The sequence below is a fragment of the Epinephelus fuscoguttatus genome, linkage group LG22 (assembly GCF_011397635.1).
Source record: "Epinephelus fuscoguttatus linkage group LG22, E.fuscoguttatus.final_Chr_v1".
Taxonomy (NCBI): domain Eukaryota; kingdom Metazoa; phylum Chordata; class Actinopteri; order Perciformes; family Serranidae; genus Epinephelus; species Epinephelus fuscoguttatus.
The window spans coordinates 31863766-31890553 of NC_064773.1; the positions used below are offsets into that span (position 1 = coordinate 31863766).

Consider the following 26788-nt stretch of genomic DNA (forward strand, 5'->3'; position numbering starts at 1 on the left):
TAGAGAAGTTTTTCTGTCAGCCTTGGTGGTCACCAGTCATCCTGTGCACCCCTTCCATACGGAGTGCCCCAAGGGTCCATTCTCGGGCCTATCTTCTTTTCCACCTATTTATTCCCCTTAGGGGCTATTTGGAAATACAATATCTTGTTTCGCTTTTATGCTGATGATAACCAAATCTACATGCCCCTGAAAGCCAATGACCCGAGTTGCTTAGAGCCTCTGTTAAAATGTCTTATTGACATTAAAGCATGGTTGGCCCGTAATTTTCTAAATTTTAATGAAAGCAAGACAGAGATTATAATGTATCTCTAAAGCCCCTCTTGACCTGGTTTCTCTTGTTCCGTATCTTAAACCTACTGTGACAAATCTTGGGGTCAAAATTGACAACAGTCTCAAAAATGGGTCAGCAAATAAATTTGGTTGTAAAATCCAGCTTTTTCCAGTTAAGGATCTTATCAAAGGTCAAGCCCTTCCTTTCTTTTAATGATTTTGAGAGGGTTAGCCACGCTTTTGTCTCTGCAAGATTTGACTATTGTAATATCCTCCTTATTGGTGTCTCTTAGACTTCCCTTTCACGACTCCAGTTAGTTCAGAATGCGGCTGCTCAACTTTTAACTGGAGCACGCAGGTGAGAGCACATTTCCCCCGTATTACAGTCTCTACACTGGCTTCCTTTATCTTTTAGGATTCATTTTAAGATCTTATTGTTTACTTTTAAGGCTCTTAATGGGTTGGCCCCCTCTTACCTGTCTAGTCTCCTGCACCTGTGTTTCCTCTAGAGCACTGAGGTCTGATGACAGATCGCTCCTGGCTGAGCCTTGCTTCTTGTGGCCTCCAAACTTTGGAATGAGCTGCCCCTCCAGATGAGGCTCGCCCCTACCCTGCCTGTTTTTAAGTCTCGTTTAAAAACTCACTTGTTTTCTCTGGCCTTCTCAGTCTCTGTGTGATAGCGGGTTGCTTTGTGGTCTGAATTTTGTGTTCTTAATTCATGTTAACAAACTTTTCGTGTTTTGTATTTTTGTCATGCTTATTTTTTGTGCAGCACTTTGGTCAACACTTGTCTTTAAATGTGCTATATAAATACATTTGTATTGTATTGTATTATGCAGTGACAACTTATGAACATCATGCCTCTTTGGACGGTTTATTTAGAAAACAAAAAGATTGCTTCTCCAAAATTAAACTCTGACTTGGTTTTATAAGGTTCTATCTGTGAGCCAGTCAGCACTGAGGAAAGCACACGACAACCAATCAGGTTCCGCTTCTTTGTTATGCCTCAGTACTGATATAAATTGAAGCCCTACTTATCAGTCTTCACTGGTTAGCTTGCCTTGTGCTCTGCACTGCTTGTAACACTGTCCCGCCTCAACAGCATTGCTGTGGAAACATCATGGTCAACCCCAGGCTCCCCCAAGGAAGCCCTTTTGAGTAAGCAGCTTCATTTTGAGCACCAAACCCCTTAAAGGACTGTTAACACGACTGTTACCTCTGTTAACATTATTAGCAGTGCAGTACAGGTGCACAGTGTAGAGCGTCCAAGGCTAACGTTAGCTAACCAGTGGAGACCGGAGGGTGGGCAGTGGTCACTATGTTTCCAAATGTTAATGCAGTTAGCCGTCTGTCAGCAAGCCAACAGAAAATAAAAGGCGAAACATTAACAGTACTTCACAAAACTCTATTCTCTATTTCTATCCACCTCTAAATAGATAGGGCTTTGAAAAGCAGTGCCAGAGCTCACTGAGTCAATGGAGCACCACACCAAAAGGAAAGGCCTCTCCTATATTATGTCATTATGTGTTTTTTTTTCTTTTTAACATTAACACAATAATCAAATCTGACATCTCAAGTACAGAGACTATCTAGAATACTATAGGCTACCCGTCTCACTGCCTGTGCAGTACAATTTAGTTAATTGTTTGTATTCCTTAAAAACTGTTGCTTCTTTTCATATTTTGCAAGATAGAACCTTATAATTCAAAGCAGAAAGTGAGTTCTTAGGATTAGAAGGTTCTGTCTACATTTGACCTGTCCCTAAACCCCAATTTAAAAAGCCAACAGGAGTTCCGTATTTTACATTCAGAATAACTTTAGGGTGTCTGTCATTTGCATATATGAAAGAGGCTTGTTCCACATATCATTTTTGATGTTTGGAATGTAAAAACTTTGAAGCAATATCTCAAAACTACTCAGAATGCAGATAGAACCTTATAATTCTAAGGTGGCAATTACTGTTGAGACATCTATTAGACAATTGATTTGTATGGTGTTAGTATTTGTTGACCATTTGTAGTGGATTTATGGTGCATGACTGAGGTTGTGATACCTATTCCGTCTACACAGACGTGGTTTACAAAACATTTTCCCTGTAAAGGTTTCAGAGGCATTTTTAAAATCCTGTCATACTCTGAAAGTTTCAAAAAATGTTGCACTCCTTTTAAATACCAACAGAGTTTGGATTCGGAAAGAGCAATGACAATTCAGTTGTTATTTATTTATTGGTATTGATATTTAGTTAGATTTTTTTCCACATCTAACTCATGTCCTCTCACAGAACGTCTCGTTTTCATCATTGAATAAAAAGGTCACTGAGGAACATTTTTCATGGTAGTGCGTGTGAATGAAGTTAACAAAAATAACTAAATTAAAGTGACACCCACCCAGACCTTAGACCCTCAATGAGAGCAAGGAAAAAAACTCCCATTATAAGGCAAATTAAGGAAGAAACCTCAGGAGGGCCCACTCAAAGAGAGATCCCCCTCCAGGATGATCAGCTGATAGGTGCCACTGTCTTAATGTCTGTGTTGGTCTCCATCACTGGTGTCTGCATTGTTTGCAGCTCTCCTGTTCCTCATTGTCCTGCTGTGACCTTGTTCTTGATCCTCCTGGCAGTGGGTCCCTCTCCTCTTCCACCTGCTTCTCCTCCTCGTTGTCTGTCTGTTCCGCAGCACCTTCATCTTCAGCCATATCAATACTGCTATTACTGCTATTACTGTGAGCAAGATCATGGCCATTTGTGACGGTGACATTGTCTGAGTTGCTGTCGGCAAACTCATCACAGCAGTGTTATTTCTTGCTGCTTATCTCATCTTCATTGCTTTCTCTTAGCCTCCTCCTGGATGGACTAGACACAGGGTGTTCTTCAGCACACTCAGTGTGTTTCACTGGATTATCTCCTGTTTTGTCATCGGAATCCTCACGTTGGGTGCTGCAGAGCTACTGCAAGCAAACTCATCCCACCATCTCTCTTCAGTTTTCTATCTTCCTCTCTTGCGCTCTTTCTGGATCCTCCAGATTCAGGGTCTTCTTCAACAACCTCAGTGGGTTTCACTGGACTATTTCCCGTGTCCTCGTCGATATCCTCACTTTGGCTGCTGTCGGCATTGCTGTCGGTGTCAGAGTTGCTGTCAACGAACTCATCCCATCATCTAAATATATCGTCATTTCTCTCTTCAATGTTGTCATGGTTGTCATTATTGTTGGTTTTCAACATTTTGGTTTTCACCATTGTCCCCATCCTGGTGCTCACATTCCCGCCACATGCCCAAATTCACAAGAGGGGGCATGTCGCACTTGTCGGTGATTAAGTAAAAATTTTAACCGGGCATTGATTCGAGCATTATATTCAGGAGCTTGTGGACGCTGTCCTCTTGGTAAAAATAAGTTCACAAGAGGGGCGTAGCGCTCTTGTCTGCAATTTAGTAAAAATCGTATTCGGGAACTGACTTGAGCATTATGTCCTGGGGCTGGTGGATGCTGTCCTCTTGGAAAAAATATCGGAGAGGGCGGCCTGCAAAATCAGGTAGAGAATTGTTACAATTACCATTCATTAATTAAACTGTGAGTCAGTACTGACTTAAAGGTCCAGTGTTTATTTAGAGGCATCCAATGGCAGAAATGGTATATAATATTCATAACCATGTTTTCATTAGTTTATTAATGCCTGAAAATAAGAACTGTGCTGGCTACATAATAGTATCAACCTGTATCTAATATGAGACATACATAACGCCATTTTGCAATACACACTGAACAACTTTATTTTGTTGTGTGATCCCACGCTCTACACTTTCTGTTGTTTTCCTTGGCATGTCTTCTTCCCTCGCTCTTTTCCTGTCCCTCTTCCTCCAACGAAGCCTTCAGGCAAATAATTTGTCTTGGCGCTTTTTAGTTATTGAATTCTTCGAGTTACTCAAGGAATCGTTTCAGCTCTACATGGAAGCTTAAATGCTCTGAACGTCTTAAGACATCAGAAATTCGCATGTTATCTGGGCATTTCCTGTTGTCTTCATGTGCATTTGACTTGTTAAGATGTTAAATTTTTACCAGTTAGGATGAACAAATTTGACTTATTGATACAAGTGTTAAAATAGATGTAAAGAGCCAAATGGCTTTCGATACAGGTACTACACAGTCATTTCACATCTGCTTTATTATGCAACCTGCTACCAAAGACTGCAGTCAACAGTAATGTTACACATGTTGTATGACTTGTTTTCTGAATACTGTCAATTTATATCTACTGTCAACCATATGCAATGTTATTGACTTTGACTTTTGCTAGCATAATGTTAGCTTTAGTAGGGAATAACATTTTCAACTTTTCCATTTCATAAGAACATTATGAAACTTATAATGAGCGTTCCAGGTATTAGGTAAACCCTCAGGTGTTACCACAGAAACGAGTTATGGTTTGTGAAAAATTTTAGATTGCACAGAGCATTAAAATATGAAAAAATATTCTTACTTTTCATTTCTTTGCTTAGTGACAATGGTATAAGTGGGATAAAGCCCTGCGAGGTGTCCATTATCAGTTTTTAACGGCCTTCGTGGAGACAGCTGTCCTCCGCTGCACATCGGCCGGCTCACGCCTCCACGCCTGTCTTTACCAGACTGGTAATGGACACCTCATTGGGCTTTTCCCCTTGTATATGAAGTGGGTCCCCTTTCATGGAGTCCATAGTGTTGTCCTACAGTAGCCCAGAACAGACAAACCAAAAACTGGCTGCAGATAGAGCCATTTGTTTTAGCATTTTAGAGTTTTTGTGTTTTCACGTTTGCCACCATAGTTTTCCTGTGCACAAGTTTTTATGAAACATGCTTGTACATGTGTACAAGCTGGGCTGACATTGCGCGAGAGGCAGGTAACACCCTGGACAGGTCGCCAGACTATCACAGGGCTAACACAACCATTCACACTCACATTCACACCTGCGGACAATTTTGGGTCACCAATCAACCTATCCCCAACCTGCATGTCTTTGGACTGTGGCAGGAAGCAGGAGTACCCAGAGAGAACCCATGCTGACACGGGGAAAACATGCAAACTCCGAACAGAATGGCTCCCTCCTGGGATTGAACCAGGAAACCTCTTGCTGTGAGGCGACAGTGCTAACGCCGGATTTCCACTGGATGCGTGTCCGTTGTGGAACGGCAGCGCTGATTGTCCGCTGCGTGCTCCGCCGTCCGTCAATACCCACCGGCTGTGTTTGCTGTGCGGTGCGGTGCAGCTCTGCCGGAAGACATCTCGGTGCACTGCCATGATTAATATCTCCTTGTCCATGGTGTCAACGGGGTGAAATGACATCTGAAAACCTCTGACCTGTTGACTTCAGGCCTGCGTCTGCCCATTATGTAGTTTTCAAGGTGTAGTGCAGGGAAATATGATCCGCCGTGAACACGGTGTATTTTATTCTGAAAAGTAACCGGATGTTTTATTTTGTTTCTGTGCACGACTTCCTGCCTCGCACGATCTGCTCTGTGCTGAATTGCTGTGTTGTGCTCCGGCGTCCAGCAAAAATAGAAGTCCTGCGTATCTGTTCAGGAGGGCTCTGGAGTGCCGGAGCTGAGACAGAGCCGAAACACAGCACAGCCGCAGCCGGTGGAAACACACACATTGACTAGAATTGAATCCTATTGGCTCCGCTGCCGTGCCGGAGTGGAGATGCAACCGACACGCATCTGGTGGAAATAGGCCGTAACCGCCACACCACCATACTGCCTGTTCCTGTTACAGTTAGAATTGAATGTAAGGCCTTTCTCCTTGTATACAAAGCACTAAATGGGCCAGGACCAAGCTACATTGCTAACTCCCTTGTTAACTATTTGCCCCCAAGAACACTGTGGTCATCTGCTGCTGGTTTATTGGAGGTTCTTAGTAATAGCTGGAAGAAGATTGGGGATGCAGCCTTGGTCAGTTACGCCCCAAAGCTATAGAACACACTACCTATAGATATCAGGGAAGCCAGCTCGCTGAATATTTTCAAAAGAAAGCTAAAAATGTATCTGTTCACTTTAGCCTTTAACTAGCTCTGCCTTCACTCATACAAGTCTGAAATTCTTTCTTTTTATGCTTTTACTTTACATTTATGCTTCTTGCTGCTGCAGCTCTTTAAAATATTGTATTTTACTTGATTTTATAACTTATGGTTTTACAATTCTATGATTCTATGATGTCTATTTTCATATGAAGCACTCTGTGCTTAAACTGCCCTTATTGTAAAGCACTTTATGCTGCATTTCTTGTATGAAAGGTGCTATATAAATAAAGTTTCTTCTTATTATTATGGTGGTTAGCACTGTCGCCTCACAGCAAGAGGGTTGCCGGTTCGATCCCGGGTGTGGGAGCCCTTCTGTGCGGAGTTTGCATGTTCTCCCCGTGTCAGCGTGGGTTCTCTCCAGGCACTCCAGCTTCCTCCCACAGTCCAAAGACATGCAGATTGGGGATTAGGTTAATTGATAACTCTAAAGCACTCAGCAAGTTAACGCAACTGGTGCCTGACGTGCTGACGTATTGCGGTAAGCGAGTTGTGTCATTTCCGGTGTTTCTGTGACAGCATCTCTGTACTGCTCTGGTGAATTCTAGTAGCCTGTTTTCTCACTTCAGTTGCTTTAACGTTGCTTTAACGTCTACTTCAAGTCTTAACTCACACTAGTTCTGTTTAAGCACTTATAGCTCTCCTTTCTACGACTTTCTCGCTAATCTCTTAGCTGTTGTTTGCACGTTACTAGCCTTGGTAGCTACATTAGCTTTAAAGTTAGCGATGGCTTCTCCCTCTGCTCTTTCTTGCTCGGTGTGCCAAATGTTCAGTTATGCCTCTGCCTCCTTTAGCGACAGTGGTAATTGTAACAAGTGTAGCTTATTTGCTGCATTGGAGGCGAGGCTTAGTGAATTAGAAGTGCGGCTCCGCACCATGGAAAACCATTCAGTAGCTGCGGTAGTTAGCCAGCCCCCTGTAGCCGGTGCGGAGCCACATAGCCTAGCCTTAGCCTCTGCTAACTGTCCTCCGGTAACTCCTGTTCAGCCGGGAGGTTGGGTTACGGTTCACCAGAAGCACAGCTCCAAGCCGAAGCCCACGGCTCACCACCAGCCTGTTCACGTTTCCAAACGCTTTTCCCCACTCAGCGACACACCCGCTGAGGATAAAACTCTGGTTATTGGCAGCTCTATTCTGAGAAACGTGAAGTTAGCAACACCAGCGACCATAGTCAAATGTATCCCTGGGGCCAGAGCGGGCGACATTGAATCTAATTTAAAACTGCTGGCTAAAGCTAAACGTAGATTCAGTAAGATTGTTATTCACGTCGGCGTCAATGACACCCGGTTACGCCAATCGGAGGTCACTAAAATTAATATTGCCTCGGTGTGTGAATATGCAAAAACGATGTAGTTTTCTCTGGACCCCTCCCAAATCTGACCAGTGATGACATGTTTAGCCGCTTGTCATCAGGTGTCCAGGTGGTGTCCAGCAAACGATGTGGGTTTCGTTAATAATTGGCAAACTTTCTGGGGAAAACCTGGTCTTCTTAGGAGAGACGGCATTCATCCCACTTTGGATGGAGCTGCTCTCATTTCTAGGAACCTGGCAAGCTTTATTAGTAATTTAAATCCCTGACAACCCAGAGTTGAGACCAGGACTCAGAGTCGCAGTCCTATACGCCTCTCTGAGCTTCTAGTTCAGTGACCCAGCCATAGTTTTCATAGTTTTATACAAACGGTGTCTGTCCCCCGACCACCTAAATTATTTAAATCTAAAATTAAACAAAGAGGAGTTGTGCATAACAACCTCATAAAAATTAAAACCTCTTCTGTGACAGAAAGACAAAACAGGAGAATTAAATGCGGACTGTTAAATATCAGGTCTCTATCGTCTAAAGCAGTGTTAGTAAACGAATTAATATCAGATAATCATATTGATTTACTCAGTCTCACTGAAACCTGGCTGTGTCCAGATGAATATGTCAGTCTAAATGAGTCCACTCCTCCCAGTCATAATAATACCCACATTCCTCGAGGCAGCGGCCGAGGAGGGGGAGTTTCAGCCATTTTTAACTCTAGCCTGTTAATCAGCCCTAAACCTAAACTAGATTATAATTCATTTGAAAGCCTCGTTCTTAGTCTTTTACATCCAACCTGGAAAACCTCGCAGCCACTTTTATTTGTTATAGTGTACCGTGCTCCTGGCCCGTATTCTGAATTTGTATCTGAATTCTCAGAGTTTTTATCCAGTTTAGTTCTTAAATCAGATAAAGTTATTATTGTAGGCGATTTTAACATTCATGTCGACGTTAATAATGACTCCCTGGCTACCGCGTTTATCTCATTATTAGAATCCATTGGCTTCAGTCAGGGTGTACATGAACCCACTCACTGTTTTAACCATACCCTTGATCTAGTTCTGACGTATGGAATTGAAATTGATAATCTAAAAGTCTTTCCACAGAATCCCTCGCTATCTGATCATTATCTGATTACTTTTGATTTCTTTTTAATCGATTACACGCCACTCAGCAACAGTTACTATACTAGATGTTTATCAGATAGTGCTGTCGCAAAATTTAAGGAAAAGATTACTCCGTCATTAAATTCAATACCATGTCCCTCAGTAACAGAGGTTTCCTGTACCGACTTTGATCATTTTGTCGATAGCGCTGTAGGCTCGCTGCGAACAACGCTCGACTCTGTAGCTCCTCTTAAAAAGAAGTTAAAAAAGCAAAGAAAGTTCACTCCTTGGTATAACTCTCAAACCCGTAAGTTAAAACAAATATCACGAAAATTTGAAAGGAATTGGCGATTAACCAAACTGGAAGAATCTCGTTTAATCTGGACAGACAGTCTCAAAACTTATAAGAGGGCCTCCAATGCCAGAGCAAACTATTACTCAGCATTAATAGAAGACAATAAGAACAACCCCAGGTTTCTTTTCAGCACTGTAGCCAGGCTGACTGAGAGTCAGAGCTCTATTGAGCCTTGTATTCCTTTAGCCCTTAGCAGTAATGATTTTATGAGCTTTTTTAATGACAAAATTCTAACTATTAGAGGCAAAATTCATGACCTCCTGTCCTCAGATAGTACCTATCTAACCTCAAACACAGCTGTAAAACCTAATATATATTTAGATTGCTTCTCCCAAATTTCTCTTCAAGAATTGACCGCATTGATTTCTTCATCTAAATCATCAACGTGTCTCTTAGACCCCATCCCAACTAGGCTACTTAAGGAGGTCTTTCCTTTAGTTAACACTCATATATTAGATATGATCAGTATATTCTCATTAACAGGCTATGTACCACAGTCTTTTAAGGTAGCTGTAATTAAACCTCTACTAAAAAAGCCCACCCTGGATCCAGAGGTGTTAGCCAACTATAGACCAATATCTAATCTTCCCTTTATGTCAAAGATCCTTGAGAAAGTAGTCGCAGACCAGCTGTGTGATTTTCTCCAGGATAATAATTTATTTGAGGAATTTCAGTCAGGATTTAGAGTGCATCATAGCACTGAGACAGCTCTAGTTAAAATTACAAATGACCTTCTGATTGCTTCAGACAAAGGACTTGTCTCTGTACTTGTTTTATTAGATCTTAGTGCGGCGTTTGACACAATTGACCATCAAATTCTGCTACAGAGACTGGATCACTTAATCGGCCTAAAAGGTTCTGCACTGAGCTGGTTTAAATCTTATTTATCTGATCGTTTTCAGTTTGTTCACGTTCATAATGAATCGTCCTTACGTACCAAAGTTTGTTTTGGAGTTCTGCAAGGTTCTGTGCTTGGACCAATCCTATTTACTCTACATATGCTTCCTTTAGGTAACATCATTAGAAATCACTCTATAACTTTCCATTGTTATGCGGATGATACACAGTTGTATTTATCGATGAAGCCAGAAGAAAGTAATCAATTAACTAAATTCCATAACTGCCTTAAAGACATAAAAACCTGGATGAGCACCAATTTCCTGATGTTAAATTCAGACAAAACTGAAGTTATTGTTCTTGGCCCCAAACAACTCAGAGACTCTTTATCTGATGACATAGTTTCTCTAGATGGCATTGCTCTGGCCTCTAGCACTACCACAAGAAACCTCGGAGTAATATTTGATCAAGATTTGTCTTTTAATTCTCATTTAAAACAAACCTCATGGACTGCAATTTTTCATCTGCGTAATATTGCGAAAATTAGGCCTATCCTGACCCGAAAAGATGCAGAAAAATTGGTCCATGCTTTTGTTACCTCAAGGCTGGATTACTGTAACTCTCTATTATCAGGTAGCTCTAGTAAGTCCTTAAAAACTCTCCAGCTAATTCAGAATGCAGCAGCACGTGTACTAACAGGAACTAAGAAACGAGATCATATTTCTCCTGTTTTAGCTTCTCTGCACTGGCTCCCTGTAAAATCCAGAATTGAATTTAAAATCCTACTGTTAACTTATAAAGCTCTAAATGGTCAAGCTCCGTCATATCTTAGATAGCTCATAGTGTCTTATTATCCCACCAGAACACTGCGCTCTGAGAACGCAGGGTTACTCGTGGTCCCTAAAGTCTCCAAAAGTAGATCAGGAGCCAGAGCCTTCAGCTATCAGGCTCCTCTCCTGTGGAATCATCTTCCTGTTATGGTCCGGGAGGCAGACACCGTCTTCACATTTAAGACTAGACTTAAGACTTTCCTCTTTGATAAAGCTTATAGTTAGGGCTGGCTCAGGCTTGCCCTGTACCAGCCCCTAGTTAGGCTGACTTAGGCCTAGTCTGCCGGAGGACCCCCCTATAATACACCGGGCACCTTCTCTCCTTCTTTCTCTCTCTCTCTCTCTCTCGTACTCTATTACTGCATCTTGCTAACTCGGCCATTCTGGATGTCACTAACTCGGCTTCTTCTCCGGAGCCTTTGTGCTCCACTGTCTCTCAGATTAACTCATATCGCAGCGGTGCCTGGACAGCGTGACGTGTGTGGTTGTGCTGCTGTCGTGGTCCTGCCAGATGCCTCCTGCTGCTGCTGCCATCATTAGTCATTAGTCATACTTCTACTGTTATTATACACATATGATTATTGTCACACATGTATACTGCCAGATATTAATACATACTTTCAACATATTGTACCGCAGTAGCCAGAACTATAACTATAACTATAATATTATTACTTTCAATAATGTTGTTGTAAGCTACTGTCATTAACTGCATCTCTCTCTCTCTCTCTCTCTCTCTCTCTCTCTCTCTTTCTCTGTCTCATTGTGTCATGTGGATTACTGTTAATTTGTTATGCTGATCTGTTCTGTACGACATCTATTGCACACCTGTCCGTCCTGGAAGAGGGATCCCTCCTCAGTTGCTCTTCCTGAGGTTTCTACCGTTTTTTTTTCCCATTAAAGGGTTTTTTTTGGGGGAGTTTTTCCTTATCCGCTGCGAGGGTCATAAGGACAGAGGGATGTCGTATGCTGTAAAGCCCTGTGAGGCAAATTGTGATTTGTGATATTGGGCTTTATAAATAAAATTGAACTGAATTAAATTGTCCGTAGGTGTGAATGTGAGCGTGAATGGTTGTCTGTCTCTGTGTGTCAGCCCTGCGTCTGGCAACCTGTCCAGGGTGTACCCTGCCTCTCGCCCGATGTAGCTGGGATAGGCTCCAGCCCCCCCGCGACCCTCAAGAGGATGAAGCGGTTAGAAGATGAATGAATGAATGAATTATTATTACTATTATTATTAGTGACGTGACTGATTCTTTTCCAGTTATTAGTCAGACCCTATGTATTACCATCTTAACGGAGACAACTGTCGCAAAAACTTTATTTTGAGAGCCCCTCAACATGAATACACTTTGATTATTTTTTATTTTGTGGGTAACAGTTGTATAATATAGGCAGTATCACTCTAGGATGTGCTTTAACTTCATTTGCTGCAGGACAGTGATGCGGTCAAGACCGAGGCGCTTGCACCGAGGTCCATACGCATCACTGTTGTGGCACAAATGATGTTAAAGCACTTACACTTAAGTGTAATTTTGCTCAAATCTGTGCCCTGTCTCTGTCACTTTATAATGTTAATGTCTTCAACTTTGTCAAAAGTTCTGTGCTCCTTTCATGTTTTTATTGGTGGGGGCAAATGCACATGCTCTAAGTATTAAGGGGGACATGTGCCCTGCATCCCCCTGAAATCTACGCCTCTGGTATCCTGTGCAGTATAGGATGCACAGGATTTGAGTGCAAGCAATAGACAGCAGTAGCAAGGGTTATAAATAGTAGTAGAAGCAGTAGTAACAAAAGTAGTGGTAGTTTATGTTTGTTCAATCAAATCTCATGGAGCCTGTAAGCTAACACGGTGCTCTCCCAGCCAGGCTGCTGTTGATTGGTCCAGGGACGGGCCTGCTCTGTAGCAGCTGCCGTCATCCTATCAAACGTGCTGGGGATGCTGACTGTAGCTGATCCCTCTGTCCTCTCCTGCTGATGGACTGCGGTCTGCACGGGCTCTGTTTGGACACATCAGGTACATCTAAATTAAGCAGCTCCAGTCATTTGTGTCCCATAATGCTCCTGGTTTGACACTGTATTTGTAAATTACGGCTTAATGAAAATGCACGATTCTCTCTGGCTGTTTCTACAGCTTTCTCTGCTCCCTTCTTCTCTCTTTGTCCATCGTTTCATTTCATGTGGGTTGTGCAGTAATCATGCATGCTGTGTGAAATATAGGCTAGCCTAGGTTTGACTAGAGATGTGCATGCTGTGCTGATGTGCATGTTGGTGTCGCCCTGCTCAGACGGATGGATGCTGAGGATCCGAGGCTGAGATGAGATAAGCGTCCTCTGTCTCCGCCGAGCTGCTGCAACGCCGAGCACGCAGGAAAGACGTTGTCACTTCGGAGCACCGGGATACAAGGATTTAACATTTTATTCCACCAGCGAGCTGCTATTGGAAAGACTCGTCTCCTCTTTGCACATAACCGCCACTTCGATAATGGTCCCGACGCTGCTCTCCAGAGGTGATGTGAGCTGAACTGGCGGGGAAGCCGCAGAGGAGCTGTCCGTCTGTCGAGGTGCGGATGCGGCTGTGACAGAAGCGAGCATGGCTGCCGGGAAGTTACTGCTCTACGCCGGGCTCTCTCTTTCTCTCTGCGCCCTGGGCATGCTGGCCGTGGCGATGTGCTCCGACCACTGGTACGAGACTGACGCCAGGAGGTACAGGGAGCGGTGCCGAAGCTTTTCCAGCCGCCGCAAGGACCCGGGCTTCATCTACATCCCCAACAACAGCCTGCCGCTGCGGGCCAGCCGGAGCAGCCTTCCCCGCTGGGAGGAGAAGCTGCTGCTGGCCCGGAACCGGCGGCAGCTGTTCGCCATGAGCGCCGCGGATGAGTGCAGCAGGCAGTATAACTCAACCAACATGGGGCTGTGGAGGAAATGCCATCGGCTGGGCTTCGACCAAGAAATCGAAGACCTGATCCGGAAAGGTAAGGATGAAATAAACAAGTCAAGAGGCTAAAGTTGCAGGAACAGCAGTGTGTCATCAGACACCAACACGGCCGGGATGTGACATTTATCATATGAAAATCAATTAGGCTGCTGTGTGGTGATTGTGCATTTGACCAAAGGGCGAACAAGGGCATCGAGCTATTTTCTTGCATTTATGGGAGCAAATTCCGTCTGTGTGTGTGAGTGGGTCTGATCGGCCTGTGGCTACAGACTGCTTGTTGTCATGCTATTTTGCAGAAGAGGGGCGCATGTTAATCATGACGCTGAACAGCAGTACGTGCTGTGTTGTCCCCCAGTGTTCTCAGGTCTGAGATGGTACTTTAGGTGGTGCACGCCTGACCCTGCAACTGCAAATAATGACATAATCATTTCATGGGCTTGTCAGTAAGCACTCAGCATGAGACAGGAAGAGGTGGAGAGGGGCACTCAGAGCTGTTTCTTTAAGGTCCTATATCTTCCATCAAGGGTTCATTTATTGCTTTGTTCCACGGAGGAAGCCTTTACTTAGTTTCCAGGGACCAATCACTTCTGCATCCATATAGGCCTAATGTCCATGGCTAGATGCACCTGCTGGGGTGCAAAAATGAGCTGGTTGGCCCCTAGTAACCTTTCTGTTCTTTCTGTACTCTGGACATATCTACAGTGTTCTCTATGATTGAGTAACACATGGCCCACTGATAAATGAAGGTATGTGTACCATTTAAAGATGTCATGACATCAAAATAGATGTTTAAAGGGACGGTTCACCCCCAAATCAAAACTAGGTATTTTTTCCTCTTACCTGTGGTACTATTTATCAGTCTAGTTTGTTTTGGTGTGAGTTGCAGAGTGTTGGAGATATCGGTTGTGGAGATGTCTGCCTTCTCTCCAGTATGGTAAAACTAGATGGCACTCAGCTTGTGGTGCTCAAAGTTCCACAAAAATACATCCCAAAAAAATCAACAGCAATGTCTCTTTCCAGATATAATGACCTGGTCACTCAAGATAATCCACAGACCTTGTTGTGAGCAGTTTCATGAGGGACTATTTTCTCTCCACCAGCCAACCATTTCACCAAGCTGAAGGAGGTGTGCATCTACTGCTAGGCCACCTAGCACCACTTAGCTAGCTGATGTTACAGCTCAGCCGAGGAGGATGCCATTACTGTTTACATGTCATGTTGTCACAAGCACAAGCCTCTTGTCCATGAGTAGATGCACGCTTCCTTTGTGTGGTGATGAAGTTAGGGGGTGTAGTTAAGTAGAAAATATGAAACTGCTCACACCAAGGTCTGTGGATTATCTTGAGAAAATGGGAAATGATTCCTGGAAAGAGACACTGCTGTTGAGTTTTCCAAATTTATTTATTTTTTCTTTTGCCACTTTGAGCACCACAGGCCGAGTGCCATCTAGTTCCATTACACTGGAGGGAAGGCAGACATCTTATAGCTGATTTCTCAAACTTTCGGCAGCTCACACCACAACCTAGACTGATAAGCAGCGCTAGAGATAAAAGAAAAAAATATGCACCTTTGATTTCAGGGTGAACTCTCCCTTTAAATTTTACTCACATATATCTTGCACTGATCTGGCCCAGCAAGGACAAAAGAAGTTAGGGTTAGTAGCAATTCTTTTATCATTTCCTCGAAAGGGGTTAAAAATGGTGATGACTCATCCCACACTCAGGGATGTAGTCTTATTTTGCATCCAGTGACACAGTTTATTGAATTGTCACGTCTGTCCTCCATCACCATAAATTCTGCCTGTTACCTACTTGCACATAGGACCTACGAGCTAGCTCGCAATCTTGCATCGTACGTTGTGTTTTTGGTTGTACTAACTCCTTACGTTACCTGTCATAATGCCATTCTGAGCTATGGTGGTGGGATGGCATTGTTGCAGAAGTATAACGTCCATCCTCCCTCCAGTTCTCCCCCTCAGCCAGGTCACCCTGGTGAGTGTGAGCTAACTTCCATTAACATTGTTAGCTCTGCCACGTTTGCACCATTAGCGTGGCCATTTTGGCCTAGCTATATTCATGTTTGCTTGTAACACCAGATTGGCTACTACATTTCAATTGATTACTGCAACAAGTCCCTCCCTTCCCTCCTTCCTGTTTTTACAGGAAACACATAAATATGTGGAATCACATAGCACTCAGCTAGCTGTTTCATGGGGACTTTAAACACAGTATCACAGACTTTAAACTAGATTTTGACACAGGCCTATTTTCAAGACATGGCCTATAAGGGCTGATCATGTAGTACGTAAAATACCCAACATGTCCGGTTTGCATTTTCACTGAATTTTAAGACTTCATGCTCTGTGGTGTTTGATATCATTGCACTCTGAAAACCTTTGAGTTTGCCCGTAAAGCCTATCTTAAACCGATTTTTGAGGCAGATTCTGATATTTGGCAATTAAAAAAATCAACTAAAAGTATGTTGGACAATAGCAACTTTTAAAAACATAAACACATATAAAGAAACAATTCTGTAGATAATCCAGATTTGTTATCATTAGTATTTATTTTTTATTGTGACCAAGAAATTGAGCAGTAGGGCAGGGCAATTTATCAATATTATATAGATATTGTGATATGAGACTAAATATCTCCTTAGACTTTGGGTATCACAATATCGGTCTGGTTTTTAAAGGCTGCATTTGAGTAAAGTGATGTAATTTCCTAAACTTCCCAGACTGCTCATGATGTGTTATTAATTGCCATTTGCCACATAGTAATTATATCCACATTACTAATGATTATTTGTCGAAATTCTCATTGTGTAAATATTTTGTTAAAGCACCATTTGTCAAGCTTACAATATCATAGGCATATTGATATCAAGATATTTGGTAAAAAAAAAAAATGTGATATTTGATTTTCTCTATATTGTAAAGCCTTACTGAGTGGGGCATTTTACTGTGTAAAAAATCAACGTATCAAGTCACTCAAGTGTGTAGTGGAGACACTGTTTGGCATCTCTGTCTTGCAGTCTTTTATTACTTTTTGGCCAACATATTCATTGATACTGATACATAAATCTGCACTAAGCTGATATCGGCTGATATATCTGCCTGGCTGATATATTGGTCTAGTTCTCATATTTTGGCTGACTGTCAAACAAAATAAGCAGTTTCAAGACAAAACAACTTATTTTATTTTGTTTTTTTGTTACATTATTTTTTATACATTTTCTCGAATAAACATTGGATTCAGTTGTTACCAACATTTTCATTAAATATGATATATTATTGAGCTGACACTTATCACAGTATGAAAGATGGCAGTTAAATATATTGTTCCAGTTAAATCCTACAGTTAAAAGTCATTCAAACAACCGGCATGATCACTGTTTCCGATGAGTGAAAGATGTTTGTAACCAAAATCAAAATTCATCATAAAATCCACTTCAGACATAACTCTACACAAGTGTCTACTTCAGATGATACTACACAGTCATGTTGTGTGTTAAAAAGATAGGGAAGCTGATGTTTCTGATGGAGGCTACTGGTCTGAGTCCAAGCTCGAAGAGGAGAGGGTGTGTGTACTCTTTGAATGCTTGTGTGTGTGTGTGTGTGTGTGTGTGTGTGTATGTGTGTGTGTGTGCTGCAGCTGTGCTTGCCTTTGAGGATGCCTCAATGGCCTTGATGGCCTACCATCTGCAGTAATGGGCAGCACACAGTCAGTGTGCTCAGTGATCAGATGAATGCCTCCATAGAGGGGTCTGATATATTCCAGCTCTCAGCTCCATCAGCATGGAAAAGTACACCGTGGTTTATTATCATGATGCATCTGACAATAACTTCACATTGATGGGTCAATAAGGACGCAACTGTGCAGATTAACGCTGTTTATCTCTGTGTGCTCTACATGTGCAATAATGCGATGCGTGTGCACTTACAGCTCACTTTCAGCCAAAGGGCCATCATACAGAGACATCCAGCTGCCAACCACTACATCTACCAACAATAACTACAACTAACATTATGCTACTATAACCACAATAACTACTGCTCCTTAGCTGAACTTCTTCTGTGACTACTCATCCACTACTACTGCTGCTTTTGCTACTATTGATGCTACCACTGACCCTGCTACTATTGATATAGCTACTTCAGCTGCTAATGCTGATGCTAATACTACTGCTACTACTGATTCTGCTAATACTACTACCACTGTTACTGCTACGATTTCTGTTGATGCTACAGGCCAACTACTACCACTGCTGCTGCTTCTGCTACTGTTATTGCCACCGATCCTGCTATTATTGCTACTAATACAGCTGTGAATGCTACTGCTATTGCTACTACAGATACTGCTGCTACTTCCACTGTTAGTGCTACTGTTTCTGTTAACACTACTAATCTACTACTACTGCTGCTGCTGCTTCTGCTACTCTATGCTACCACTGATCCTACTGCTAATGCTAATGCTACTTCCTCTGCTATTGCTACCAGCAATACTGCTATTGTTACTACCACTGTTACTGCTACTGTTTTTGTTGATGTTGCTGCTACTTCTAGTGTCACTGCCTCTACTTCTATAGGGAGTAGCATTCTAGGATGTTGCCACCATCTTGGAAGTATAAGCAACCCTAGCTATGGTAGCTGCTGATAAGAGGATGACACAGGAGTGGATTATGAATTCCTGTCCCATCCCGTTCTTGTGTTATGTTTTTAAATAACAATGAAAGTGGAGTTTATTCATATTAGAACTGCATGAAAACTCAGCATATTACATCAACCATACAGTATAGTTAATGCTGAAGTACTGTGATTCCTGGCATAACAACTAAACAGCTATATTGCACATATTTGTTATATTTTATTTTTTTCATGATCTTTTTCATATTTTAATTTTAATTCCATATTTATGTTTTTGTCTTGCAGTACTCTGCCATAATGTCTTTATTTATATTTTTATGTTTGGTTATTGTATGCAAACACCAAGGAAATCCCCTTGTAAACGGAAACCTTTATGATTTTGATATTTTTTGGGGGCATTTTAGCCTTTGATTGACAGGACAGACAGTGTGAAAGGGGGACAGAGAGAGAGGGAGCGACATGCAGCAAAGGGCCACAGACTGGAGTAGAACCCGGGCCGCTGCGGCAACAGCCTTGTACATGGGGTGCCTTCTCTATCCACTAAGCCACCAACGCCCCAGCCTTTCTGATTTTAACTGTTACAACCTTGTGGTGGTACCCTGAGTAGTGTTTTGTGTTTGTTCAGCAGTTCTTTTTGACACTTTCAAACTGCCAGCGGATGGCACTCTTACCTGTATCCTTCACTGTTGATAATGACACATTCCCATTACCTATTGCTACTACTACAGTTGCTAATGCTACAACCACTGCTACTGTTACTATCGATACTGCTACTATTACTGTTTCTGTTGATGCTACTACTAGCCTACTGCTGCCGCTACGTTTACTGTTAACGCTTCTACTATTTCCACTTGTGAAAAATACTACTATTGCCAGTTCTACTGCTACTAGCTGATGTCTGCCATTTGTTACTACTTTTACCACCGTCTCTTTTGCTACTTCTACTGCCACTTAATGGAAAAATCTGAATAATTAAATAATTTTAGAGACATTGCTTTATGTGTCTGGTTAGGGGGGGGGGAACAGGGGAACCTTGGGCTGAAGACATTTCTAAAACCCTGGCTACCACCCTGCTATCCCACAGGTCATGTTTTATGTAAATTCAGTAGCCCTATTTGTCATGGTTGTACAATTGTATTCACACTATCCAAGCATTTAATAGAACTTCACTCCTTTGAATTTACAGTAGCCTAGCTTTCACTAACAAATATTAAGACCAGGGGCCTGTCTTCTCCTACAACATGCATTGTTAAAAGAACATTATTCTAATTTTTTAGGGATTTTGCGAGGTCAAAGGTCAGAGCAAAGCACTGTAAAGCCTTCCCTCCACATGCTGTTTCACTTTTATTCCATTTTAATCTCCACAGTCAAATCACAGGTATACATGATGATACATGATTTCTGTATTTCCATCTACTAAATGGCCTCATGCTGCTGTATCATAATGACTTTACATTCCCTTGTGCACCCTTAAGTGAAACGACAGGAAACTTTCATGCAATCATTAGCCACATATTTAAACCCTGATGAGTAATTTCCTGTCCATTTGAATAAGGTGGTGCATATTTTATATAAATAAACATGCTAATTGTTGTTATATGTCAGAAATGAGTCATAAACCAGAAGCACTTATCATATCTCGGAGCACGGATCAATCCCAATCCACATTTAGCTTCATAATTAACAATTCTGAAATTTCAGTCTCTCCATGCTCACCCATCTCTCTGGCATTGGATGGATTTATTGAAGCAGGAGAGTGAGGGAGAGAAGCAATGCCCCCCATTGCCAGTTACAATATGAGAGCAATGATGTGTGTGTTTGTGAAATTGGAGTGGGTAAATGTAGGTTATTCAAACAATGTTAGAGGGATGCTGACCAATGCTTTCTTACTGTCAACAAATCCCTGTGCACATTCAAACCAACAATGAATGTATCTACTAATTAGGAGTGGGGGAAAAAATTGATACAGCAACTATCGCAATATTTTTGTGTGGTAATAACATCGTCACACAGTGCCAAGTGCTGATTTTTTTTTATTATATACAATTATTAATATTACAAATATAATTGAAACTTTAGGTAGCCTACTAGAATATATAATCAATTGCTTTTTCAGTCCACTAGATACATTTTATTGCTACAAAAAATGGCTGTAGTGAGATGAACAGACTGAAAACTTTTTTAAACTTTATCTTTATTACAATTTACAGTTTATACATTTATTTATATAATGGTTGTAAATCTAAAATCTCAAAAATTGCAATGCTTAGCATTTTGCAACATATTTAAAATTGCGATCATAATGTATTGTGACTTAAGTATTGTGATAATATCATATCGTGGCGCTTCTGGTGGCTCCCACCCCTACTACTTCTAATGAGTTTTGTGTATCAAAGCCTGATATATCTTCTTCCTCTGTGCCATAGAACTCTATTGTTGTCCAAAAACTATTAAAAACACATCAGTGAGCCACACCGTTGCACAGGGTGACATGTTCCTTCATTACCATGAACAAACACACTGTAATTCATTTTGACTCAACTGTGATTCAATTATGAGGTGAGATTTATGGCCTCAGTAAGAACCAGTGGACTAAGAGCCTCAGACTGGGTACAGAAGTCAGAAAGTATTGAGAAATGGACTAACACGTTGGTTTTAGTTTTTCCATTGAATTTATTGACAACAGGAAAGATATAGAATATCACAGCCTTATCCTTTAGGTATACGCACACCACCTGGTGACAATGTAAAATCAATGACATCTGGAAAAGTTAAAAAAACATTTTATTCGATCCATGGACACAATCTGAGACAGACTAAGGAGCCCAAAAGATCCATCTGTGTATGTGGCAATACAATAGGGCACAACACAAAATGTTAGGTAAGATTATCAACCAAAATCTGTGATGCAGATTATATTTTCTCTCATTACAGTGATAACTTTTCCAGTGTAATTAACATTCCACAGTCAACACAAGGCTTACTGCTGCCTAAGTATGCACGTGCAGCTATATATTGTAGAAAAACAAACAAAACAAAAACAAATCGATATATTTATAATATATCAGATCAGATAGATATTCATATCTTTAAAACATGAGAATGGGATCGGGAAGTTCTTTAACAAGTTTGAATGACAGTCACTTCATTGCATAGCCTTTTGGTTGGAGCCTCTCAAACCCTTCAGGCTCTTGTGCCCAAAGGGCATAGCTAATAACCCAACTATGAGTTTATTACAAACCTTTTACTGTTTATTTTGAATATACATAACATTAATATCTGTAGATGTTTTAATAACCCAACTTTAAGAAGTAATCTAAATGTGAAGCCTATGTGGAAACAGACGAGTGGGTCTGTATTTAAGTAAGTACTCATTACAGTGTGAAATACTATAATGTGCAATCTTGAGCTTCTATTCTATATTTGAGAGGCAAATATTATACTCTTTATTTCACTGCATGTACAGTTAACAGCTCTAGATTCAAATTATTTTCATCATTAAGATTTTACATGAACATGTCTACATATTCATAGCTGCTAGGAACACAGAAATGGTTTGCTACAAAACACCCATGTGTAGTGCGTCAGAAGCCACTGGAAACACAGCAATGGTTTGCTATGAAACACCCATGTTTGGTGCCTAAAAAGTCACTGGAAACACTGCAACAAGTTGCTACAAAACACCAGTGTTTGGTGCCTAATAAGCAGCTGGAAAGCTGATGGGTCGCTTCACCATGTTTCGAACAGCTGTCTGCAGCTTGGCAGGCATCTTGCCTAGGTGTTAAACCATCATCCATGTCCTCCACCTCCTGATGACAGTCAGCTCATATATTACATCACTATAGAAATGTTGATATGGTGCATATGAAACTTGCGCATGTAACGTATTTGTGGTTTACAGAAACCTTAAATGCCAACATTTTCCTCTGGGGACTGGACTGCGTGTTCTATAAGTACATATCATGTGTGAACATACTGAATAATAGTTTCTGTAAGAATCAATTCAAAGGAACATCAAAATACAAAAGAGGATCAGGACATGTACCGAGCTGACCCGTAGGTGTTTTTGTGCAGTCATCCTTTCTCTAAATAGGTCACTGCCATACCAGCGTTTAATTGTTGCTGTTCATTCACCATAATACTCATGTTGATAATCCCAACAGTTGGCATATGTTAGCTTGGTCTCTGATGCCGTGACTGGGCGCGATATGTGACCTCCTGCTGTGGGAGCAGCTCACTGACTCTCGTTCTGTCTGTCACAAGGAAAACCTCCTGGAGAGAGAAAGGGAGAGATAAAACAGCAGCAGAGAGACATCAGGCTACAAAGTGGTTTGGGACAGAGGATGAGAAGAGAGGAGGGAGGAAAGCCAAGGATGGCTGTGGAGACGAGGATGTCAGAGAAGAGGATTACACAGAGAGGAGTGGAGGAGAGGTGGGGGGTTGGGTGGGTAAGGCCTCCTCATCTCGCGCCATCTGTTGTCGCTCTGTGAGGAAAAGGCCTTTCAGGTCCTGATCAAGACATTCACAACCCCGTCCAAGCAGAGAGAGCAGGGAGAGGCTCCGGATTGGATTACCTTGCTCCCTGGAGGCCCAGTATCATGGGGAGGGCTAAATTAGACACTACGGGAGTCTAAAGGTGCCTCATAGGTGCCCTGCCAATGAGCCTGCTGGCAAAGCTGCTCATTTAATAGACACATGGAAGTGGTGAAGGGCAGGCGGGGCGGTTGTTTTCACTTTTACTTTGACTGGCTGGTGGTTGATTAGTAAGTGAAGTAAGCAGATCAGCCCTCCACGTTTAATCATAGTGACAATTAAATGGAAAATCTTCTTTTCAACTAATTATCTGTATAGTGTTGTGGACTATATTGTAGACCATCTGGGAATTTTTGGAAGCTGTATCACTACAGCTTTTATTTTTAGTCCCCGAACACCAACTGGTGCGAGGACCCTTTGTAATGAAACAAATTATTATTATTTATGCAAATTAATCACATTTTGAGTGGCTAAAAGTGCTTGAAAACTCATAAAACTTTGCACGCGTATCAGAAGTAGTAAAAAAATCAGAAATTTTTTCAATACTCAGTAATAAAAAAACACAAAACAAAACACAAAAAAAGGCAAACATGGCACCCCACGCCTCGTCATGCTGATGTTTGTAGCATAGTGTAAATATATGGTGCTTCCGTTGCAAAGAATGAACAAAATACGCTGGCCTCTGGAGAGAACACTTTTCCTTACAATGAGTCTTGGCGGAGCTGTTGTTGCTGCTGCACTCGTCGCCATCTTCTACATGTTGTTGTTCTTCTTCAATGCTGGTAGGTGTTTTTCTTCTACCTGCGGCATTTAATGGCAGAACATTTGTAGTTGTACATGCTGCCCCGTCAGGTCTGGATTAATAGAGTCACGTTTTCAGAATCAACTTGGTATCATAGTATCTGTTCTTGTGACACCCCTAAGTCCAACAGTGTTTTAGGACTGCAATTTAAATTATGGGAGTACTCTTGTAAGTATCTTTTGTCATTATTAGACAGTGTATAGTAGAGTGATGACCGAAAATCAACGGAGAGAGAGAAGGGGGTGATGTGAAAAGGTAAATCCCAGACCTTACTTTACTTTCTTTTCAGAACAGAGCGATACGGCCTGGTAGTCACATGTAGATATGTTGCCAGGATGAAACACCAGCAATAAACCTACATATGACTGCTAAGGTGAAGATCCCCATGTCATTCATCAAACTCAGACTGCTGAAGCCTCATATCAGCTCCTGCTGAGCTTTAGTATGAATATTTAAGACAGAGCGAGTACTATGGATTGTGCCCCCCATCTCCTACTGTGAAGTTGCTCTCTTCACCAGTTACTATATGTTCAGTGACCCATAACTCATTCAGTGTGCTTAGGGTGTGTTTGTGTTGTATTGAGATTTACTCTATCCTTTAAACTAGCTAATTCTGCCACCAGGTTGTTCTTGATGTAAGGCAGAGTTACCAGAGTGAGGTTTTTGTGTGTGACATGGTTTGTTGCAGCCACAGTAGCAGACACAGGGGTTCTCTCGTCTTCCTGGAAACAGTTAAATTATTCAGACACATGTGGCAGCCCTTCTCATTAGTGCCCCTGCAGTCTGCACCCCAGCCAAGGAGACTGACTGACTGTGCCCGTTAGCTGCTGCTCCAGTAGTTTGCACCTTGAGACAAATGAAACACATCTCAGACTGTATCTTCACCATGGTTCAATGATGCCATCCACCCAAATAGAACTGAAAATATTTGAAAATGGTTTTCAAAATGCAGGAGGAGTGATACTAAGCACTCTTGAATATTTCATATCATATCATCTTGAGTCATTAGGAGCAGTTTGGCTTTCTTTCTAACAAGCAAATGCCCTTTTCTTCAACATAGCTCAGTGGGCTCTGAAGATGACAACTGATGTACATCCTGATTAACTGGTGCAGCACATTGGGCAAAAGAAACTCACTGTAAGCTTCAGGCAACTTTTCATATCAGGATCACTCGAATGGTTTTCAAGTCTTATTAATACATGTGGTGTTTTAAGATCAGAGGTTGGATCAAATGGTTCAGTGTGTTCTTTCGTTTGTTAGGTGATCACTACACAGTGTTAGCATGTGTGATTTATGACAGCTAATGACTTTATTTCTGGTGTCATTGGAGGTTTTTCCCTCTTGGAATATGCATCTGTTGAAGCATGTGCTAACTTCTCATAGAAATAAGTCTTTCAGTGATACAAGGTACAAACAAGCTAACAGAGTATGACATGGATTTTTCATCTGAACGGGCAATTTTATTTGTGTACATGTCTTGGTTAGGTTCAGTAATACTGGTAACACTTTGTGTTAAGGTGCAGAAATTCCTGGGGAGTTATGAAAGAGAGACGGTCCTCCTCCATAGTACGAACACATACAGTAGGTTGCTTATACAATCAGCCAACTGGTAAGTGGCGACTACTTGTGGTTGTAGTAATAATGACAGGAGTCAAGGAGGAAGTCAGGTGATGTAAGAGTAATATGGATGGATGGATCGATCAAACAAACACAGGACTTTGACCCAGGAGACCGCTGTCCATACTTTACTGATATACATGTTGTTACATAGCTGAAGTAACATAAAAAACTTATTTATTTCAGCCCATTCTCATCCACAGGTCATCAAATACAGATGCTTTGTGATGTTCCTTGGCGTGTGATATCAACGCCAAAGGCACCCTTTAGCGTATTATAAGAAGCACCAGGCTTTCAGCTAACTCCAATGTAAATCCATCCATGGCAATACTTGATGGTAAAAGCAACTGACGTAGTATAAAGAGTGAGAAAGTCCGCATAGGGAGAGAGGGGAGGTGGATGGATCAAACAAAACAAGACTTTCACCCATGACACTGCAGTTTGTGTTTCGTGTGAAATCAAAAGTCAGTGTTCGTTTAACATGATGTAGCTACCATACATACTATACCTATGTTTCAGGTAATACCAAAAGTCAAAGTTGTTTTAACGTAACATTACACAACTTACGCACTGATGTCACTCAGTTGAGGTATTTACATCACGTTACATCACTTGTTATTGTTTCGTAACAAACAGACTCACTTTAACCCAAAACATGATCTTCTTTCTAAACCTAGCCAAGTAGGGTTTTTTTTTTTTTGCCAAAACCTAACCACGTCCATTTCCGAACATTAGTCATTACAATGTGTTTGATGCTAAAGGGTTCCCTTGTGCATTGCTTTAAGAAGCTGAGGGGCTTGTCAAAGTGCTGGGCTTTGAAGACACAGGAATAAGAACAAGTTGTTATTTTAATCCGAACATGATGTTTTCCAAGGTTAACCAAGTAGTTTTGTGCCTAAACCTAACAGCTTTAACCACATTTAAAACTGCCTCCGTTAATGGTCATATACAGCCTATTTTGCCATTTAGGTGTGAGGATGTGCTGATCTCTTGCCACCGGTAGGTACGCTAATTTAGGAAACACCCTTGTGGATGGTATTAGAGTGTAGGAACAAACAACCTATGTGATCGTATGGTTTTGAGGACTTGTTGGAAAGAGAAAAAGGAAAAAATCAGGAGGTAACTGCGGGGGGTGGCAAAGTATGCAGCTTATGCAGCTGTTTGATTAAAAAAAGTTAACTGCATTCATTTGAAAGCACGCTTTAGTCTTCTGCCTGTGTGAGAATAACGAAATGAAAGTGCCATTTATTGTCCAACATCTCATTTGTAAAACAGAAGTTGGTCCATGTGTCCTGGAATAATAGGGTGGGGGGTAGAATCTTTTTTCAGCAGCAGTTTCTTTGTTTAAGAGCTGTTGCTTTGAATGGCTGCCATATTGGAAAGCTACATAAGTTAATAATAGCTCTAAGATGGCAAAATCTTCCCTGAGAGGAGTTAAATCATCAGTATGCTGTTAATTCTGTCAAACACTCTTGCATTGTGTGGTCTTTTGTTTGCCATTCAGTACATACAGTA

The 26788-nt window shown here is 41.6% G+C and overlaps 1 protein-coding gene across 1 annotated transcript in view; it reads left to right on the forward strand.

The window, feature by feature from the left end:
* Window positions 1-12500: 12500 nt before the first annotated feature.
* tmem178bb (transmembrane protein 178Bb) overlaps window positions 12501-26788 on the forward strand; it is a 180106-nt gene continuing 165818 nt past the window's right edge. The window contains exons 1-2 of the mRNA XM_049567119.1: window positions 12501-12756; window positions 13027-13713. Of these exons, the coding sequence (XP_049423076.1) occupies window positions 13332-13713 (382 nt within the window). The 5' untranslated portion in view covers window positions 12501-12756; window positions 13027-13331. The remainder of the gene's footprint in view (window positions 12757-13026; window positions 13714-26788) is intronic.